The sequence below is a fragment of the Vombatus ursinus genome, unplaced genomic scaffold, assembly GCF_900497805.2.
Source record: "Vombatus ursinus unplaced genomic scaffold, bare-nosed wombat genome assembly UNPS02001419.1, whole genome shotgun sequence".
Taxonomy (NCBI): Eukaryota; Metazoa; Chordata; class Mammalia; order Diprotodontia; family Vombatidae; genus Vombatus; species Vombatus ursinus.
The window spans coordinates 24,086,703-24,107,849 of NW_020941197.1; the positions used below are offsets into that span (position 1 = coordinate 24,086,703).

The 21,147-nt window shown below is 41.3% G+C and overlaps 1 protein-coding gene across 2 annotated transcripts in view; it reads right to left on the reverse strand.

Moving 5' to 3' along the window:
• The window catches only part of DRD3 (dopamine receptor D3), a 61,373-nt gene extending 40,473 nt beyond the window's left edge, over positions 1-20,900 (reverse strand). The window contains exons 1-2 of one of the 2 annotated variants that reach the window (XM_027868476.1): positions 20,613-20,900; positions 4,343-4,455 (exon numbers count right to left, since the gene is read on the reverse strand). In XM_027868476.1, coding sequence (XP_027724277.1) covers positions 4,343-4,455; positions 20,613-20,900 — 401 coding nt within the window. The remainder of the gene's footprint in view (positions 1-4,342; positions 4,456-20,612) is intronic. The other variant, XM_027868483.1, reaches the window with a different exon arrangement.
• Between the last annotated feature and the right edge of the window lie 247 nt (positions 20,901-21,147).

Below are 21,147 nucleotides of genomic sequence, written 5' to 3' on the forward strand. Positions count from 1 at the left end.
TCTGGACAGGAGGGATCTATAGCCTATATTTTCATACGTATCCATCCTCTCCCCACCCACAGGATCAGTGCTGCTACGGTCAGGAAAGTGGTGACTATCCATTCTGCTGTAGGCTTATTTAGAGGGTACGATTTCTCAATAGGTTTAGAAATCTTTTCTGCAAATTGATGCAAGGTACTGGGACTGACCTGTGTTAAAGTGAAAGATAGTCATAGGCCCCACTTTGATCTGATTAGCTGAGTACTAAAGGCCTAGATTGGGGTGGGAGAATGGCTCTGTGTGTGTGTGTGTGTGTGTGTGTGTATGAATGGCATTGTTGCTGCTCCCAGCTCAATGTCAACATTTTTTTTTTTGAGACTAATTCTCCCTATGACTTTCCACACTGGAAGTGCAGTGGCCACTCCTGATCAGATCCCACTGGTGATCCACACAGGAGTTGCTCAGTTTTCCCCCTAGGTCAGTTCTCCCCTTCCTAAGCAGCCTAGTGGCCCCTTTCACTGAGATGCTCCCATATTGATGTTGGACTTAATGTGTATATCCAATCAATTAAACTCACTAAAGGTAAGAATTCCTGTGCTTAAGCCATCCACCAACCTCAGCCTCCCTGGTAGCAGGGATTATAGATGGGTGCCACTATGCCTGGCCTTAATGTCCATCTTAAGGAACAGGATGGCTATAATAATAATAATAATAGTAATAGTAATAATAATAATAATAACAATAATAGTAACAACATTTATATAGTACTTCAACACTTGCAAAATCCTTCATAGTTTGTGTCATTTTATCCTTACAATAACCTTTTGAAGTAGCCTTTATTATTATCATCTCTTTTTTACAGATGAGGAAGCAGAGCCTGAGAGGGGTTAAGGGATTTGCCCCAGGTCAGACAGCTAGTAAACACCCGAGGCAAGATTTGAATTCAGGTTTTTCTGACTCTAAGTCCCACTATGCCATCTATCAGGATAGCAGCAGCAACAGCATGAGTAGTGAGGCATTGGAGATATGCAGCCAGGACCTCCAGCAAACCAGTGCCTTCCTTTGATCCACTGTACTTCAAGAAGATGGATTATCCAGGTAATGATGATCTTTGGCCATGGGATTACCACGGCCAAATAATTCATTACGAAGTGGACAGTCTACCGGTGACAGAGTACTTAGCTAGGCTGATCCTAGAAAAGCAGACACAGTCTATTGTCAGAATTATATTCAGAGTTTTTCTAGCATAGTAGAACCTGTGAGAGTTTACAATCCACTGCTATTACCTTAAAGGATTCAAGTTCACCTTGAGTCCCACCATAATGAAGCATCAGACTAGAACTTTGTGGTCAGCGGCCATAGAAGATATCTTTATGGGTGTGGCAAGATTCTCATCACCCTGAAGTGAGAGTATCCTAATAATTTATTCCTTCCTATAGATAAATAAATTCATAGAGCAGTTGTGTGTCCACACTGTGGGGTAAACATTATAGTTGGTTCTTCCCTTGAGGGGATCACGGATGTAGAGTAGTACCACTGGCTCTTCCCCTGAGGGCAAGGGTAGGGGCCATTGGTAAGACTTTCCTCAGGGAATGTGGGCCTATATGGTTATATCTCACCTCTACTCTATTCAAACTTATGGTCCTTTTCCTGGCTTCCCTCATAATCTCCTTAATAGTACCCCTGATCTCAACATCCCTGTGCCATCCCTCTACCTGAATATCTAGGGAGTGGGTAACTGAAGGTGGAAAAAGGGTCTGGAGCGACATACGAAGCAGGAGGTACAGAGCCAGTTAAAATCAAATTCGTTCTTGCCAACTAGGAAAGGGCCTGCTTTCCACTCTCGGTTTGAATTTAATGAACCCCCAGAGCACAGAATGGGCTGCTTTTCACTAAGTTTTGTTTTGTCAAACTGGGGACTTAATAAATCTTTAGTTCCATGAACTTACCTCATAGAGTTGTTGGGAGAGAAACCTCCCCACCCTCCCACCCCCAAGACTGGAAAGTCCTCTACAAATATAATGTGCTATTTAGATGCAAAGTAAAAATTCCAGGGGCCTGTGACTCATCTGGTCTCTTTTGTGCCTTTTGTCAAAGACTTTCAAGGTTTGCATGTGAGATGGGTGCCATTTTAGAGGTGGGGGGAAAAGAAATCCCTGCTCAATGAATTCAGCTGCATTCTTTCCACAGCTCCCTGAAGGCCTTTTTTTTTTTTTAATTCTTACACTGAAAATTGCCAGCCCTTTCGGCCACATACATGCACAGACCGTTGAAGCAGTCCTAACGTGGGGCATTGTGGGAGGTTGCTGCAAGCTTTACTGTGACCTGTCACTTACTACCTGGGTGACCTTAGGCAAGTGACTCCCTCCCTCAGCTTCAGTTTCCACAATAGTAAAATGAGGGGTCTCCCAGGTCCCTTCCAGCTCTGCGTCTGTGAAAGTTAATAGAATCACGGCTCTAGATGTGAAAGGGACCTTGGAGGCCTTGTAGTCCAATCTTCTCATTTCAGAGTTGAGGAAACTGAAGTCCAGAGACATGAGGGGACTTGTCCACGTGGAGTTCAGGATTCAAATCCATGTCCTCTGATGCAAACCCTCTGCCCTTTCTGCTGTACCCACTGCTGCCTTCTGGTAGGAAAGGAAGCTAAGAGCTGTTCCTGTGTTCTCTGGAACACTCCAATCGCGTAGAAAAACGAATTATGTGATGTTGGTCTAATGCCAACACAGAGATTGTCTTTGCTCCCCCAAGCTCTTCCTCTTTTTCTCTGTTACATCCATTTCTTTCCTTCCTCCTCCTTCCCTCCTTTCCCTTTCATTGTTTCCACTCCTTCAGTTACAGACTCTGTGCAGTATCCAAACACAGAATCAATGTGGCCCAACTTACTGTTTGTTCAGATCAAGCTTCTAGATCTATATTGAATTGATTGGATACAGTCAATAGTGCAATGTGAACACAGATCCAGTTCTCTTCGATGCTTTCTATGCTTAGTGATCAGGCAATGTCATAGCAGCATTCATGGCTAGAATCTTGTTCTCATTCCTGGAAGGTTCCGTTTTGAGAGTTGATGTACCTACTGATTCCCAACTCAGTCCATATAGGATCATGAGATCATTCATGTAGAGTTGGCAAATACCCTAAAGGTCATCGAGTCCAACCCCCCTCTCTGTACAGATGAGGAAATTGAGGCTCAGAGAAGGTCACATGGGTGGTAAATGGCAGAGCCGGAATTTAAATTCAGGTCACGGTGACTCCAAAGGCAATGTTCTTTCCACCTCCTTCACCCTAGGGTCAGGTGTCTCTTGTCTCTATTTGGGTTTTCCCTATTGACCCAAGAGGCATCTTGTTGCTTGGTCACTTTCTACATAGAACCAAGCCTAGTTCTAGGCCAGCAGTGTCCTCAAGGAAAGAAGGTAGAAGTAGGTATGGAGAATGGGTAAAGAGAGGGATGGGAGTAGGAGAACCGACAGGACCCATTATGTGCCTTTTTCTCTGTCTCTGAAAACCTCTCCATGATACAGAACTCTTCCTCATCCCAAGGCTGTGCCTCCTTTTTTCCCTTTCTTTGCAGCCTTTCTATAGAGAACGGCTGTACAAGCAGTGTCTATCTTACTGGCTAAAGCCATGAGGCGGAGTTGGCCCCTGGGTCTTGGTTTCGGTCTCGAGGACTGCCATTAGAACTGCACAGTGTGTGTGTTGGGCAAGGAGCATGAGACAGGGAAGAGGAATGGGACTAGTGACTCTGGGCTCAAGCAGGAAAAAAAAGAAACATGAGAGAAGAGGAGAAAAAGGAAAAGAGAGAAAAGAAACAGGAGTAGAAGCAGGAGTGACAAGTACACAGAAAATGTGGGGAATAGTGCGCCCTGCCCATTCCAGTACAATAGAAAGACAGAGGAGAGTAGGGAGAACTCGGAGGAGGAGGAGGGACGCAGACAGGGACAGAGAGAAGGGAAGGGAGACAGAGATACAGAGACAGGCAGAGGCAGAGGGATGCAGGGAAGGAAAGAGGCAGAAAAAGAAAGGGGAGAGCAGAGAAAGAAGAAAGGAGAGGAGGAACAGAGGGAGGAGAAGGAAGGAGAAGGAGAAAAAGGAGAAGGAAGAAGAAGAAGAAGAAGAAAAAGGAGGAGAAGGAAGAAGAGAGAAAAAAGAGAGGAGAGTATTCATCAGAAGAGAGAGATGTGTAAAACAGAGAGGGGCTCAATGACACAATTATGACCTGGGGTGCCACTCAGTGGCACCAGTGCCAGAGGATGCCTGTTCCTACTGTGGCAGATGCTACGCATCAGCTCTCCCAGCTCTCCCCACTGGGCTTCCTTCCCCTCACTTCAGGGTCCCTTTTCTACACCAAGAGTATCCCCAGTCCTACCTGTCGATGCTTATGGCACAGAGGTTTAGAATGCTGGCAGTGCACATCATGACATCCAAGGTGACAAAAATAACACAGCAAATTCGGTTGAAATTCCATACTCCTCCAGTCACCTAGGCATCAGCAACAAAGGATGTCAGTGTTTACTCCAGTTAGAGAGCAACAATCTAGTGGAATAAACTGGATTTCCCATGAGACCTAGCAGAGCATGTCATAACTCTAATCCAGCCTTCTAATCCAGTATGATCCCACAAGTTTTTTTTATTAAATGCCTACTAGATGATAAGCCAAAGCCTATATTTATAAGATTTCTCTCCAATACAAATTCTCTGACATTGAATCTCTGGGATACAAAGATAGGCAATGAAACCAGGGCTAGTTGGGACAGAAGTACACCCAATGTACAACATATATACTGGCAAGTAAGTAGGTTTTTAACGAGGCTCTCAATGGGGTTATAGCCACCAAATAGAATCTTCGCCTTGGGCTTGGGGAATGAGATAAGATTACATCGAACAAGTGATTTTAATCCTCACAGCAAAGTAACTGTTTTAAAGCTGTATCCTCAAGACGAATCCATCACCTTGCCTCATGGGTTGGTGGTCTTTTCCCTGCACAGCACATCTACTGTATAAACACCAAATAGCTGGGATTGTAGGATCAAAGCTAGAAGGAATCTGAGTGGTTACCTAGTTCAACTCTCTTGTTTTGTAAATATGGAACCAGAGACTCAAAAAGACATTGAGTGATTTGCCCAGGGTCACATAGTGAGTGTCAGATGTAGGATTTGAACCCAGGTGGGTTTTTGGGACTTCCATACTGCTTCTCTACAAGCAGCCTGAGAGAGTGTCTGGTTGAGGGAATTGGTAATGAATACAACTCCTTCACCTCTCTAGGGCACGGGTTTGAATTCCCATGGACCTACAGAAGATGAGATAGACCTCATCTATTTATACAAGTGTTCCCATCCCTGTCAGATGGCCCCTCATAACCCTTATTAAAATGGCAAGAATTTAAGCAATTGAATTTGCATTCCTCCACTGATGTTTGGTTATTTATTTTCTCTGTACTCCATTTAGATAAACCAAGAAATCTGGGCAGGGGAGTTTCTCTTATAGTTTACCCTCAAATTGCATTCTTTGGTTCTTTGGTTCTCATGCCCTGGATAGCCAGCTACACCACTTTGGGGAGACATGTCCTCAGTGAGTGGTCTGGGACTCTCCCCCCTCTCCTTTTCAGCCTCATTAGTCATTAGCTGCAGCTGGGAGCTCCTGGTACCAGAAACTTAGAGAATCCTAGAGTTAGAAGAGACCTCCCTTAGAGGTTATCTAATCCAATTCCTCTCGAGCTCAAGGGAATATTTAAAAGGAAGGGTTACTGGCAAAGCAAGAACTGGAATCCTTAGCTGAGCACAGTGCCTGGTACCTAGTAAGTGCTCAATAATTGCTCATTAATTGATTAATAGTAGATGCTTTACACATGCCTGTTGAATTGAATTGAATTCAATTCCCCATTATCTCTATTATAAAAATGGAATTTAAATTCCTTGAGGGTGGGGATTATTTTGGCTTTGCCCTTTTATTCCCAATGCCTTATTCTTAATATTGAATTGAGTTGGATTATTTTTCTGTGAAAATACCTGCTTGACTGCTGAACTGAATTGTTTTGGGGGAAGAGAAGGTTAAGGTGAAGGAAATGGAATTCCCTGGACTAGGTTCATTCATTCATTCATTCGACAAGCATTCTTAGAACTTTGGGCAGCATGGTGTAGCTAGTGTAGTAGTTGCATGGGCAGCTAGGATTTTGGACAAAGGGTCATTAAGTCACAGATCGTGGGATCATAGATTGGGAGCTGAAAGGGATCTTAACAGTCATAGAGTCCAACACCCTAATTCTAGAGATGAGGAAACTGAGGCCCAATGAAGTCAAGTGACCTTTTCAAGGTCACACAGATAGTAAGTGTCTGAGATAGGATTCAACCAAGTCTTCTTTTCTCCAAGTCCAATGCTCTATCCAGTTGGTTGATAAACATTTATTAAGCCCCTACTATATGCCAGGCACTATGCTAAGTAACTTCACTGTGCTACCTCTCAGATAGAAATGTGTTCAAATCTGTGTTTAAATACTGTTCAAGATGCTGAATGATCATGGACAAATCACTTAATCTCTGAGAGATTCAGTTTTTTAATCTGTAAAATGGAAATAATAACATTACCTATCTAAAAGACCAGTGAACAAAAGCACTTTACAAACCTTAAAATGTTATGTAAATAGGAGTTAGCATTATTGTGTGGGATTAAAAAACCCCTCTATCTCAGTTTCTGCATTTTCAAAATAAGGGGCTGGATTTAACGGTTTCTAACCTCTAAATATATGACCCACTGTATGGCTTGGGAGAGATTGATCAGTGTTGAAGGAGGGATATAAAAGAATTACAGGAGAGTTGACTTGGAGAATTGACAATTGAACTGGGATGTTGTGGAATATTTCCCCAAAGATAGAGGGGAAATCAGGAGAATTGAGGTAGGAGAAAAAGCAAAGATAACGTAGACATAGGCCAACAAGTTCCTAGTGTGGCTGTGAGATATGCCCCTAAGGTAATGATTGTAGTTCTAAAAGAGATTTCAGATGCCATTTAGTCCCATCCTCTCATTTTATAGATGAAGAGATTGCAGTCTTAGGAAGATCAAATGATTGGCCTAGGGTGACAAAGGTGGTGACCATCTGAGGCAGGATTTGAGCTCTTAGGCTTTGGTTCCAAAGCCCCGATTATTGCTGCTGTACCACATTTTGAGGCTGATTTCATCCATCAGTCACACAGAGAAAATCTGTTTCCATTTAGCTGTATTTTTCCTTTGTAGCGTTTTCTTCATCGAAAGATGTCTCCTTTTGGCCATTATCCACTTTCCTCCTCCCTCAGCTACCAGGGTATGGATGGCAATTTCTTTTTGTTTTACTGAACTCCGATAAAAATGAAATACGATATCGCACTTGACCAGTAGATGTCACTGTCTCATATGGCATATCTTGAAACTTCTCTAACTTTGAAACTTCTGGTAACGTATAATGAATTTATAAAACTTGTTCTTTACTTTATTGGTCCTATATGCTTAAAATTCTGCATGTTGAATTTACTTGAAATGAGAGCAAACTGTATGGAGAAGATTAAACGCCTGTTTCTTAATTTGCTAGTGGATGATACTGCCCAGAAGTAGTGGACAAAGAAATATTGAGAAAAAGCAAGCGAAGAATGCCAGAAGACTATGATGGAGATAATAGGTGTTCAGGGGGGAGAGACTTCATAATCTCCTTGTTGGGGAAAGAGATGTGCTTTCACTGACCATTTTTTAATGTGGGGATTACAACTTATGGCCCTGGAGGCAAAGGCAGCATACATGGGACATTGTTTTAGTGGTATCATTGGCGGCCACCAGGCAGACAAAATGGCAGGAGAGTAATAATAATAATAATAATAAGAAGAATAATAGATATTTATGCCGAGATTTAATGTTTGCAAAGCACTTCATATACATGAACTCATTTGATCCTCATTGCAACCCTATGAGGTAGGCAGTGACTATAGGTCTTATCATTTCCATCGTACAGGTGAAGAACAGGGTAATTGTATCATTTTATAAAGTTCAAAGCTTTATAAATATAAGCGATTATTATGATTGTATTAGAGAAATAATGTCTTTATGAATCCATGACTCTTAGAATCATGTTAAAGGAAACAACAAATCTGATGGTATAAGTTTCTTAGAAGGACATTTCAGGATTGTCTCAGAAACGCTAATGAACAGCTCACTTTGGAAGCATAGACAAACATAGCCAGGTGGTATTATTCAGGTGTTATTCTCACTTGCTAATGAGTAATTAACTCCCTTCGGCTATACAGAAGGCAGAAGCAGACTAATATCTTCAGGGACCCAGAAGTAAATTTTTGGTCTACAATACACACAGCTGAAGGGAGTTTGGCTCTCTTAGCCAAAACCTTCAGGAAGGATGAGCCTAAATGATCTAAAATTGAGAAGTGTTTGTTCTATTCCTGGAGATCGATAGGGGTAGAATCATAGGACTGAGAAGTAGAACAGGTCTTGGGGATTATTATTTAGCCTATTTCCCTTCATCTTAAAGATCTGGGAAGGTCATGGCCAGAAGGCCAGGTTGGCCAAGGTCACAACAAAGTCACAAGTTAGTTAAACAGAACAATGATATCAAGCTCAGGGCTTCTGTCTCCAAGTCCAACCCCGTGGTCCCTCTCTTGGCACTCCATAGCTTCTAGTCTAAGGGAAACAGGGACAAGGAGGCTAAGAACCCTTCTGATGTGCTCTGGCTTATTGCTGAAGGGCTTTGAGATTACAAAGCAAATCCTGGGTGTTCCCTTGGTCCCTGTGACTGTGAGGGAGTGGCTTTGCCCAAAAGACTTAGCCACAGTCAGGAAGAGCTGCCTACTTAAGGGGTAATGGAGAGGCAAACTCATTATCACTTTTTTTTCCTCTTCCAATTTACCAAGGATGTCAGTCTCTCCTTTAGACTTCCATTGAGGTGGGGAGGAGATATTTCTCTTCTAATAGCAATGGTGCCTGCTTGAACGTGATAGCAAGTGTGCATACTTGCCTTGGTGAGCCTAAAACTGGATTTCAAGTCCATAGCTGCATCTTCTGATTTGCGTTTCTTTCCCTGAACATGGTTGACTGAATGGCAATCCTGAGAAAGAGGTCACTAGCCTTAGTGTGTTCCTTATGAAGTGGAGAGGTATGAGTATGAGCAGGAGGTAACTTTCTGTTACCACAATTGTTTCTCATAGGAGATGAACACTGACAGACTGATAGAAGAACGATACATATGCTTCTGAGTAAATAAATTACTTAGGCATTGCAGATGCAAGGTGAAAGTGAAATTCCTGTTCACTAGTCCCACAAAAGTATAATATATTATAATGTGTTAAATATCAACCTCTCTTCCCCCCACCCCCTGGGGATGATGCACGATGGGCTACTGTGACATGTTTTAAGTCTTTGTCAATGAATGCTTCTGAGTCTTTTGTGTTTTAAGCATTTCTTTTGTGGTACAGAAAATAAATAGCTGATCTGCTTTATACATTGAGTGCCTTTGTAGCTGGGACCTCGTTTATCCCTTTCGGGAGTACCCTAGACACACCTAGCTTTAAGAGATTCTCTCCGGAGATGAGGGCATAATGAACCAGAGTGTGTGGGAAGAGCCTTGTCCCTTCTCTTTAGAGGTGAGACTCTTTGAGGACTGACTCTGGATCTGCAAAAGTACAGAGCTAGAACTCCTTGGAAGGAGCCACCTTCACCAGACCTCCCAGTGGGTACCATCTCACATAAATTCCTCTCTGTATTTTAAATGTGCTACATTAAATCTTTCTCTCTGTGTGGTGGGGGAGGGGGAGTGCGGAGAATAAATTGATCATAGATTTAGAACAGGAATTGTCCTCAGAAGTCTCCTAGTCCTCTTTTTACAGATGAAGACATTGAGGTCCTGGGAGTGATTTGCCCAGTTTGACACAAATAGTACTTGAGAGAGCTGGAATTCTAACCTATCTCTTTGCTTCGATCCAGTGTTCTTTTCACCCTACCAGACTGCAGTTTTCAAACAAATGACAAATTACCTAAATTCTCTCAAGTCTCAGTTTCCTCATTTCCAAAATTGGGGCATTGAATTAGATTATCTCTAAATTCCTTTCTGGCTGTAACCTTCTCTGAGTACCTATTTATTCACAGTTTCTTAAGACCATTGTGAGGAGCTCCCATTTTCTTTATCTTATGGGAGGTTTTAAATTGCCTTCCCTCCAGCTGGGCTGTTTTCTTGGTTTAGGCAGAGGTAAACAAACCTTAGAGATCTAAGGCGAGAGGGCACCTTTATTGTCTCTGTTATCACCATCATCACCACCCTCCAGATGTCTTCCTGACTCTCCAAATCCTTCCTTCCCTTCCTTCCTCTCAGACCCTGATTATTTTCTTAGGGCCAAATTGACTCCATTCTTTCAGGCTCTATCCCCCTTCTCTAGCCCTCCCCCCATCTCCATTTAGCTTTGTCTCATCTACGCTTCTGTTTCACTCTCAAGCAGACTAACAACTCCCATTTCTAAAGCACTTTAAGGTTCATAAAGCACTTTCCTCCCACTACCCACTCTGAGATAGAAAGTACAACTATTATTACCCCCATTTTACAGCCGAAGAAATGGAGGCACTGAGGTTTGAGGATTGCACCACTAGTGAGTGACTGAAGCAGCATTTGAACCCAGGCGTCCTGACTCCAGGTTCTGTGAGCCATCGACAGTTCCCTCTAATCTTTCCCTCATCCTTTCCAGAGCTCTCAGCTCCTCTAAGTTTAGCATTCTTAGTGTTCTCCTGGCTGCTTACTCTCCCTTTCTGTCTTAATATGAGTGCATTAGACATCACAAAAGGAGCCTAACAGGGTGGAACAAAATTGGATGTTTGTGCTTGAAGAAAGAGCCCCAAACAGCCTGCAGTGTGTAAAGCAGGAAATTAAAAGCTTGGGAGAGAGAACTTGAGACAGAATTCTTTGGTGTGGCACAGAGGAGTGCGCTTGAGAAAATGCTGCAACTAAATTAAAGGGACACACAAGGCAAGAGCCTTCCAAATTGTAGCCCTCATGGTGATGCAGCCTGTGGGAGTCTCCATGCTGAAATCCCCTGTGCGCTCTGCTTATCTTGATGAAGTGTTGGATACTGTGGTACAGGGGAAGCTGTAGGTAAAACTAGGATCTCATCAAGTCTATTTAGGCCCTTCTGTCTCTTGTTCTCTGTTCTCTCTCACTGACCCAGGTATCCTCCTCAGAGTATATTGAACAGTACCCCCAGCTCTGACTCTCACCTTCCTCCTCCTTCTCCTTTCTCTCTCCTTCCCTCCTTTGCCTTCTTTCCTTCCTTCCTTACCTTCCTTCTTCTATTCCTTCCTCCCTCCCTTCCTGCCTTCCTCCCTCCCTCCCTATCTTCCTTTCTTTGCTTTTCCTTACATCTTCCTTCTCTTCCCTTCCCTTCTTTTTTCTCCTCCTTCTCTTTCCTTCTTCAAAATGCAACTTTTAAGGTGCTATATAAATATATTAATAATAAGTAATATATTATTACTTATTACTTTGTGACTTTGGGCAAGTCACTTAAAAGTCTCTGGGTCTCCATTTTCTCATCTATAAAATGAGGAGATTGAACAAGTTGATTTGTGAGTTTTTTTCTAGGTCTAAAACCTATGACACCTCAGTAGAAATTCCTTTCCTCACCTCTAGGCAAGACCTGCTCTGTGTCCTGGATCCTATGATTGCTAATGATGGTAATCCCGTACTCTTACCGAGTGCTTTACATGCATGGCCTTTTATGATTCTGACAACAACTTTATGAGGTGAATAGAGCAAACATTATCATCCTTCCTTTCCAGATGAAGGAACTAAGGTTCAAAGAAAGGAAATGATTTGTCCAAGATCACACAGAAAATGTTAAGTAGAGTTTTTTTTTTTAAACTATGACTTTTGATTAGGACTTCACTCTTCTACCTTGTACATCAATATTTAAACTCATATCTACTCATATCTATCTCATATCTCATATCTATATTAGACAAGTTGTGATCAAGTCACAAACCACGATAAGCAGAATTGTAACCTGAAATTTTTGTGCTTGGGACATGCAATGGTGGTCAGCGTGGGGAAGCTCACCTGGGGCATGGGATAACCCAAGAGGGCAAAGTACAACTTGGGCCTCTCAGAGCTTTCCGTGATACTAAAGGAGAAGGAATTGAACATCAGGGTAATATTGTCTTCATCCTTTAAATTTCTCTAGTTATGATTCTTACTGACCATGTGCAGGGGCTCAGTGCTCTATGCTAAGCCAAGAAATAATGAACTGGTCTGAAGATTGTGATAGACTATAATGAAGTATAAACCTTTTGTTAGTGTTTCATTCATGAAACTATCTTTTGGCTCTAGCGAAATTGAGCTTAGACTGGACAGAGAATAGTCTTCACATTTTCAGAGAATCAATTCTCAGAAATCATCTAAGCCAACTCTTTCTTGAGTGGAAACCTTCTCCACCATATCCCTCCCAAGAGGGTATCCAGTCTCTGCATACATGCTTCTAGTGACGGGGAACTCACTACCTTTAATGCAGCCCATCCTGCTCAAATTGTTAGGGAGTATTTTCTTATTTCAACCAAATATTTGCCTCTGCAACTTCGATCCATTGTATTTTGTTCTTCTCCCTGGGGCAGGCAAAGAAAAATAAGCACATAACATTCTTCTTCCATGAGAAAGTCCTTTAAATACTTGAAGCAGCTGTCATTTGCCTCCAAGTCTTTTCTTCTTTAGGGTAATATCTCTAGTTTCTTTAGTTGATCCGCCTATGGCATGGATGCTTGTACCCTCACCATCCTGGTTGGTTACCTTTGGGACATACTCCACCTTGTCAATGCCTTTTTGACCATAAGGTGCCCAGAACTGAACACAATATTCCAAATGGAGTCTGACAAGGGCAGAGTGCACAATGACCTTCCTTGTTTGGAACCTATGCTTCTGTTAACACAACACAAGATTGTATCTAGATTTCTTTTCTTCTTCTTCTTTTTCCTTTTCTCTTTCTTCTTCTTCTTCTTCCTCCTCCTCCTCCTCCTCTTCCTCTTCTTTTTTTCTTCTTCTCTCTCTGCTATATCAATTCCCATTGAAATTATAGTCCCCTAAAACCTCTGGGTCTTTTTTCAAATGAACTGTCATTTAGTCACATTTCCACCAGCTTGTATTTTTACAATTCATTTTCTGTGTACAAATTACTTTATATTTATGCCTTTTAAATTTCATCTTAAGAGATTTGACCCATTGTTTTAATTTATTGAGATTTTTAAAAATTCTGATTCTTTTATCCAATAGTTTAGTTTTAACTATCAGCTTTGATTACCTGTAAACATAATAAGTATGTATTCCTTGATAAAAATCTTGGTGAAGGATATAGGATGAAGGATAGATATTGGGCACAGTCAACTAAAGGTCACCTTCTGAGATGACATTAATCCATTAATCATTGATCAGTTCAGGTTATCCAACTCACTTCAAATCCACATAATTGTAGCTTCATTCTGTCCACAAGGATACTTTGAGAAACTTTGCTTCGTGTCTTGCTGAAATCCAGATGTACAATATAAATACCATGATCTACCAATCTAGTAACCCCCTCAAACAAGGAAATTAAGTTAATCTGGAATGTTGTGTATTGGTTGAAGCTGCAAGTGCTCTGAGTAATCACCACTTCCTTTATTAATCACTCATAAACCTTTCCCTTAACAATGAATTCTATTATTTTGTCAGGAATCAAGGTCAAGCTTACCAACTTTTGAAGTCTGAAGACTCTTCCCTCTTATGTATTTTTTTTAAATTGGGAAATTTGTCTTCAGTTTAACACCTCTCCAAATCTATGCATTTTTTTTCAAAGATCACCACCAACATTACAACAATCACATGTACTAACTCTTTCAGCATCTTGAGATGTAGTTTGTGCAGTAGCAAGTTGAATCTCATTGAGGGCAGATAAGTGCTCTTTTTACCATCTCCTCATTTATCTTGTGTTGTTACTTTCCCCTTTATAATGTTTGCTCTATCCTTACCATTACAATGATCATTCTCTTTTATGGTATAGAAAATAGTGACAGAATAAGAATTGAGTAATTCTACCTTTTTTCCTTCACTCATTATTTTTATCCCATCTACTATGAACAATGATCCTGTCCCTGTATTGATTTTTCTCTTTTCTTTAGCATTAAAAATTCACCACCACCCCTCCCTCTTTTGACATTAACATTGAATATTGGTTTCAGCTCATTCTTAGTTTTAGCAATCCTGACACTCTTCCGTACCACTTTTTTTTTGTATTCATCCTCAGTTACTGGTTCCTTCTTCTATGCCTTTTCGAAATCTATGCTGGTGGATAAATTATCTGTGCATTGCTTTCAGTTTTTTCAATAGGTCCTTTTGTTATCAAAATTTAATTAGTGAGAACACATCACCTTCTCTTGAACTGACTTCTGAGGAAGTTTAGACCGCAGGATTCTACTTGGCCTTTCTCTGAACTCTGAAATGATTTTAATGCAAATAAAATGGGTTCCTGGCAAATCCCCAAAGAACCAAGATGCCCATATTACCTTTAGTTTGTCAAAATGTGAGCTAGAATTCCCTGTAAGGAAGTTTGGGGAAAAAGGAAGAGAGAAAATGGATACCTTTAAATGAAAATACACCCTTGTTGGACTACATTTCTCTGCAAGCAAATTTCAGAAGTTTTTGAGCTCATTGTGATTACTTTGGCCCAGGAGAGCACTTTTCTTATGCATGTAGTCACATTTTGGTTATACCCTCTCCACAATCAACATTACTTCATTATCATTGTTCCATTTGGTCCCCTTTCCTACAGAGATCAGTTGCTTCTTCTTGCCAACTATTTAAACTATTTCATTATCAGGGAACACAAATGGTAGTGATGCTTTGCGCTTCTCTCAGACACATTGTTTTTAGTGGCTTGTGGTCCTCCTAAGAACTCTACAAACTTTTCTCCTATCTCATTAAGATGTATAGTGTACCATGGAAAATAAGGCTAGGGGAGAGGGTCAAGGTCATTTGGCATTAATAATGGAGCTGAAAATTTCTTGATTCCCAGCTCAGCACTTTGGCATGACCCCATGCTGACCTCTCTTAACCTCAGACCCTGTGATAAGGATAGACATTACATAGCTTTAACGGAGAGCCCAGGAGTTCCTGTACCAGATACTAGATTTCTACCTACGGTGTACTTCATCCATCATAGATTTACTTTAATACTACATTGTGATAACTGCTGAACATTTAAGAGTACACAACATGGAGAAAGCACAACTAGCTATTATATTAGAGTCTTCTGGGTGACATACAATAATGTAGAAAAGGGGTCATAGGAATATAAGATAATAGATTTGAACATTGTAGGTCATCTAGCCCAGGGCTTCTTAAACTTTTTCTACTTACAACCCCTTTTCAAGTTTGGGTAGTGTTCATTGGCATTGTGTGGCCTTCAAAGTGAAGAGTGCACATGCTCTGTGTTCAGAACCAAGGCTACAGTGAAGTTGCATGAGACAACACAGGTAAGTGCTGCCAGAAACACCTTGGATTCATTACGAGTTTGATTTTTAATTAATTTTTGGTTGTTGCATATTCAGAAACCTTTTATTGTTGCCAAATTTTGTCACGACCCATAATTTAAGAAGTGTTGATCTAGCCCAACCACTTCATTTTAGAAGTTACTAAAAATTAAAATGTAACTTTTCCCCAATCAAGTTCATAGACCACTTGAAACCTATCCATGGATCTCTTGTACCCCCTGTTCCCAAGGCTGAGTAGGGTAGAAAGGTGGGCAGAAAAATCAGAAAACCATTTGAGGAAACTGAGACCCAGAAAATAATCTGCCCAAGCATGGCATAATGGATAATGCACAGAACTTAGAATCAAGAAGACCTGGGATCGAGTCCTACCTATACTAGCTGTGTAACTCTGGTTAAGTCACTTGACCTCTCTGTTTCTCAATTTTATCATCTGTAAAATGAGAGGGTGGTGCAGTGGAAAGAGTGCTGGGCCTGAAGTCAGGAAGACATCTTTCTGAGTTCAAATCTGGTCTCAGACACTTACTAGCTGTGTGACCTTGGGCAAGTCACTTAATCCTGTTTGCCTTGGTTTCCTCATCTGTAAAATAACCTGGAGAAAGAAATGGCAAACTACTCCAGTATCTCTGCCAAGAAAACCCCTAATAGGATCACGGAGATTCAGATACGACTGAAATGATTCAAAAACAACAACAACAATATCCCTTTTAACTCTATGATCCTAGGATCAAAGATGGTAAATGACAGAGGAGGATTCCTACACAGGGCTTCTAATTCCATAACTACTACTCTTTCCAGTAGACCATGTCAGTTACTATGTTTAAGACTTGTTTTTTAAAAATCTAACAAAAATTCACATTCTTTCAAAAGAAGCAGCCATTCGTAAGCTTGTGCTGGTACTCTCTGGAAAGAAAAGGAAAGGAGATACAATGAATGCTATGAAGTGAAATCCCAAGTTCTTCACGTGGGATAGTCTCCACACCAAGCTCAAGCCCCTATCTGTGAAGGCTTGGGAGAGTTTGATGGAAGGTTGTAACATCAGTAACAGAAGCCCAAAGACAGTTAGGAGGAGGTAGAGCCAGGGCTGTGCCTAAATGTTTCGCCCCCAAGGAAACAAAACCATACTTCCATTTCAAAAAGAATGAAATGCATTCTTTGATGAAGCTGGTTTTTCTGCTTACCTTTATCCTACTCAGCCTTGGGAACAGAGATTCTTAACTTGTGGGTGCAAGGGATCCATGGATGGTTTTTAGGTATCTATGAACTTGGATGAGAAAGTTATATTTTAATTTTCAGTAACTTCTAACTGAAATTGAACATTTTCTCCAATTGGGAATTAAATAATTATTCTGAGAAAAGGTCCAAAGACTTCACCTGCCTTCATCAAAGGGGTCCTTCACAGAAAAAAAAGGTTAAGAATCTCTGCTTGGGAATGTTTGGCATCTTCAAGGACGGCTAGAGGCAGTTTGTTGCATGTGGATGGTCGGCATTGTTGACTTATGTTTATTAATTTACAGAGTCTAAAGGCTCCCTCAATCTCCTATAGACATTTTTACATATTTACCTAATTTCAGCTTTTATAGGGACTGGACTTGAGATTTCATTGTTTTAGGGAACTCCCTGGTAAGGAAATTCCTTCAATCAATAGATTGAGTAACTTTTCTATAATTTTCTATAATTTCAAGTCTTAGAGAGTAGCCCAGAGCACTGAGGTTAAGTGACGTTCTAAGGGTCACACAGCCCATATGTATCTGAGGCAGACTGGAACCCAGGTCCTCCCAGCTTTGAGGCTGTCTCTCTATATATTATGCGATGCTGTCTCTCTACTCACTATGTGATACTGCCTCATTGTTGCTGGGTTCAGGAAATAAATAGAACATTGACCACCAAGAGTAGGGGCCTCAAAATGTGCAATAGGAAAAAAAAATGATAGATTTACATCCATGGGACTTAGGTTCAAATCCCGACTTTGTCACTTACTACCTGTGTGTCCTTGGACAAATCACTCAACCTTTCTAAACCTCATCTATAAAATGAAGGAGTTAGAGAGATGACCTCTGAGGTCCTTTCCAGCTCTAAATTTATTAACCTATGATTGATCACCTGCTACTTATATTTCTGAGAATATCCAAAGAGCCATTCCCCCACCCAGAGTTTCATTCTGAATATATATCTTCTGAAAATAATGTGGTAAAATGAAATTAAATTTAGGCAAATGATTACCTTCCAATAACCACAAGATCTACTCTTGTCTAGCCTATTTAATTTTCTTTTCTTCTATTTTTTCCATTTCCTTTTCTTCCCTTTGTCTTTGTCCCCTTGAGATCAAACGCCTAATTTTAGTTCTCAGCCATTCTTTAATATTAGTACTAACATAAGGTAGTCTTTATGTTTGAGGCTTTTGCTCTCCTGTGATATGTCATACATAATTAACTGTCACCTTCACTATTAATATTGGCTGAGATATTAATTTGATGAATCTTAATTTCTCTTAATCATAGCATCATTGTGAGCCTCCATTGGACATTTCTTTATAAGAAGGACAGAAACTGCCAAGAGGAAATAATAATAGTATGTTATGGTGTTTTTGGGGAAAAAAAATCTCGCTGGTAATTATATGTTTTGCCAGGAAGAGTATCTGTTCCTTGAATGGGTGACTGCACCCTGATTTCTCTGTTACAGAATGGATGTTTTTTCTTGATAACCTTTGGACTTATTTCATTTCACACATTCAAGTGAAAATACTTTAGAAAATAAACAAATATTTCTACCGAGAAGTATTCCCTCGTGCCTGCGCCATTTTGGGTGCTGGGGGTGGGGGTGGGGGAGAAGAGTCTCCCCGATGATTTCATGGGTTTAGGGAACTCCCCACATGGGGGCTCCCTCCACAAATGCAACAGAATCAACAAGTATTTATTAAGTTCTTACTGTGTACCTGGCACTGTGCTATATTACTACATGTCCAACAAAGTGCTGAGAGATAGGAACACAAATGTAACACTCCATTATAATAATTAGCCCATTGTAAGCCTTGAGGCCATATATAATGGCCCCTGAGGTCCATGTGGTTCTCTTCTCCCTTCTACAGCTTTAGGCAGTGGTTTGGCTCTCTGCCTTAATTTGCATTTATATTTATCTCTAGCTAACCCTGGACCTTTTGTGGTTGAAGCAAAATTCAGGTTACCAGAAACGTTGGGGCGCTGGCAGGGGAAGTTGGGGAAAGAGGACTTTTCTTGGAACTTTCCTCAGTGGTGGATAATGTGGGTACAATGCTGGTGGTGTCAGCCTGTGTCTTTTACTCGGAGATGCCTGTAATGCTAATGGCCCTCCTTAGTCTCTCCCACTTCCACGTCAGCTCAATCTCACTTTCTCTATTTCTTGTTAACCCTGCCTGCCAATTCTGGCTCAGCTCCTGAGGTACCCACTCCTTCCTCTCAGCTGCCAGACCCCTGAAAGCTCTCCCTCTTTGGTTTTGAACTAGCTCCTGCTTTTATGGTCGTCAGGGCCAAGTCTCTCATCCAATCTGACTTGATTTCCTCATGCAGCTCCAACTGACTTCTCTATTAGATTGTAAACTCCTTGAGGGCAGGGACTGTCTTTTGCCTCTTTTTGTATCCTCACTGCTTAGCACAATGCCTGGCACATAGTTGGTGCTTAATAAATGTTTACTGATTGATTGGCAAGGCATTGTTCACACATAAGGCCACTTACGTGGCACAGTGGATAGAGCACTAAGCTTGGAATCAGGCAGACTCTTTTTGTGAGTTCAAATCCAGCTTCAGGCAGTTACTAGCTGCAAGTCACTTTGTTTGCCTCAGTTTCCTCATCTGTGAAATGAGCTGAAGAAGGAAATGGCAAACCACTCCAGTCTTTTTGCTAAGAAATCCCCAAATGGGGTCATGGAGAGTTGGGCACAACTGAAACAACACAAATGAACAGTTGAAATGTCTTATTACTAAATACATAGTAATGACATTCTCTCTCTCTTCCTATCTCTCTCTCTCTCTCTCTCTCTCTATACCTACCTACCCACCTGTCTGTCTGTCTGTCTATTTATCTAGCTATATAGAACAGTGTTTAGCATCCTGACACTTTACAAGGAAATGAAGCGTTTTGACTTAACTCTGATTTACTCTGACCCCCATCCTTAACCTTACAAAAATAAAAAGCAGAAACAGTTCTTGCCCTCAAAGACCTTCCATTCTAATGGAAGAGATAACATATACATAGATCTATGGACATGCACACACAGACTAGAGAGAAGGGAGCCTTAGAAGGGAAGACACAAGCAAGTTGGGAGGGGGGACCTGGAAAAGTTTCATGTAAGAAGTTGTTCTTGAGCTGAACCCTTGTTCAGCTTCCTGATTCCCAAAACAATCTTCTATCCAGTTCTATGGTGTCTCTCACTGTTAATCTAAGTAACTTCAGTGTTCGTTTAAAACCTTGGTCTTCGGCTCTGCCTAAGTCAGTTGTGGAGTACTGATATGGAAGAAACTAGGTCACTGAGAGGTGCTACATATTAATTCCTGGTCTCTCCTCACCTTCTCTCTTGTCTGTTTCCTCTTATCCCTTTCCCTTTCCCATGCCTTTATTCTTCCTTTCCTACCTCCCCAATGTTCCCTATCTCTACTTGACCCCTGCCTCTCTGGTTTCTTGCCACTTCTCTCTTTTAGAAAGTGATTGGGCTGAGGTGGGTACGTTTCCCATTCTTCCTCATTTCTCCCATTGACAAAGCATCTGAGAAAGTGATTGTCATGGGCTTCATGCATGAGTCACACAAACCTGGGACATTCTTGGTTAGTGGAACCCCTGACAGCATTTCTTCAGTCTAATCATCATGCTGGGGACTTGAGAATGGAATCATTTTCTGTTCTCTGCTTCTGATTTTGCTGAGTGACATCAGACAGTCACTGCATCTCAGGGAGCCTCAGTTTCCTCACTAAAATGAGCATGACACTATCTGTCCTCCTTACTCACTGGGGTGTATTGTGAAGTAAAATGTGCTTTGAACTCCTTGGAAGCAAGATAGCTGGCTGAATGTAATTACGCACATAGTTTGGAATAGCAGCAGACATGAACAAAACTCCCCAGTCTGCCTGGCGGCCCTCAGGCACACTCACCTCCAGGTACACCACCCAGGGCATCACCAAGGTGGCCACTAGCAGGTCAGCCACAGCCAGGCTCACCACCAGGTAGTTGGTGGCAGTCTGCAGTGAACGTTCTTTCAGCACAGCCAGACAGACCAGGACATTGCCAAAGACTATGGCCAGAATGAGGGCACAGTAGGATAAGGCGTAGTAGGCATGGGGGTGGGGCAGTCCTGGTCCCGTTGTGTTCTCCTTCCTACAAGTAGAGTTGATAGAACTGTTGAGTGGACTGAGAAGAGCCATCGTAAGAAGGGAAGTCATTGTCCTGACAGAATTTCCTAGAACAAGATAGAAAAACAACATTGATCAGTACAGCAAATCTTGTACTTTTATCTCTTTCCCTCTCTGTGTAAATAATAGCTAGGATTTATGTAGCTCTTTAAAGTTTGCAAATTACTTTTACACATATTATCTCATCTGATACTCACAACAACCTTAGGAGGTCAGTGCTAATATTATCTTCATTTTTACTGATGAGGAAACTGAGGCAGACAGGTTAAATGATTTG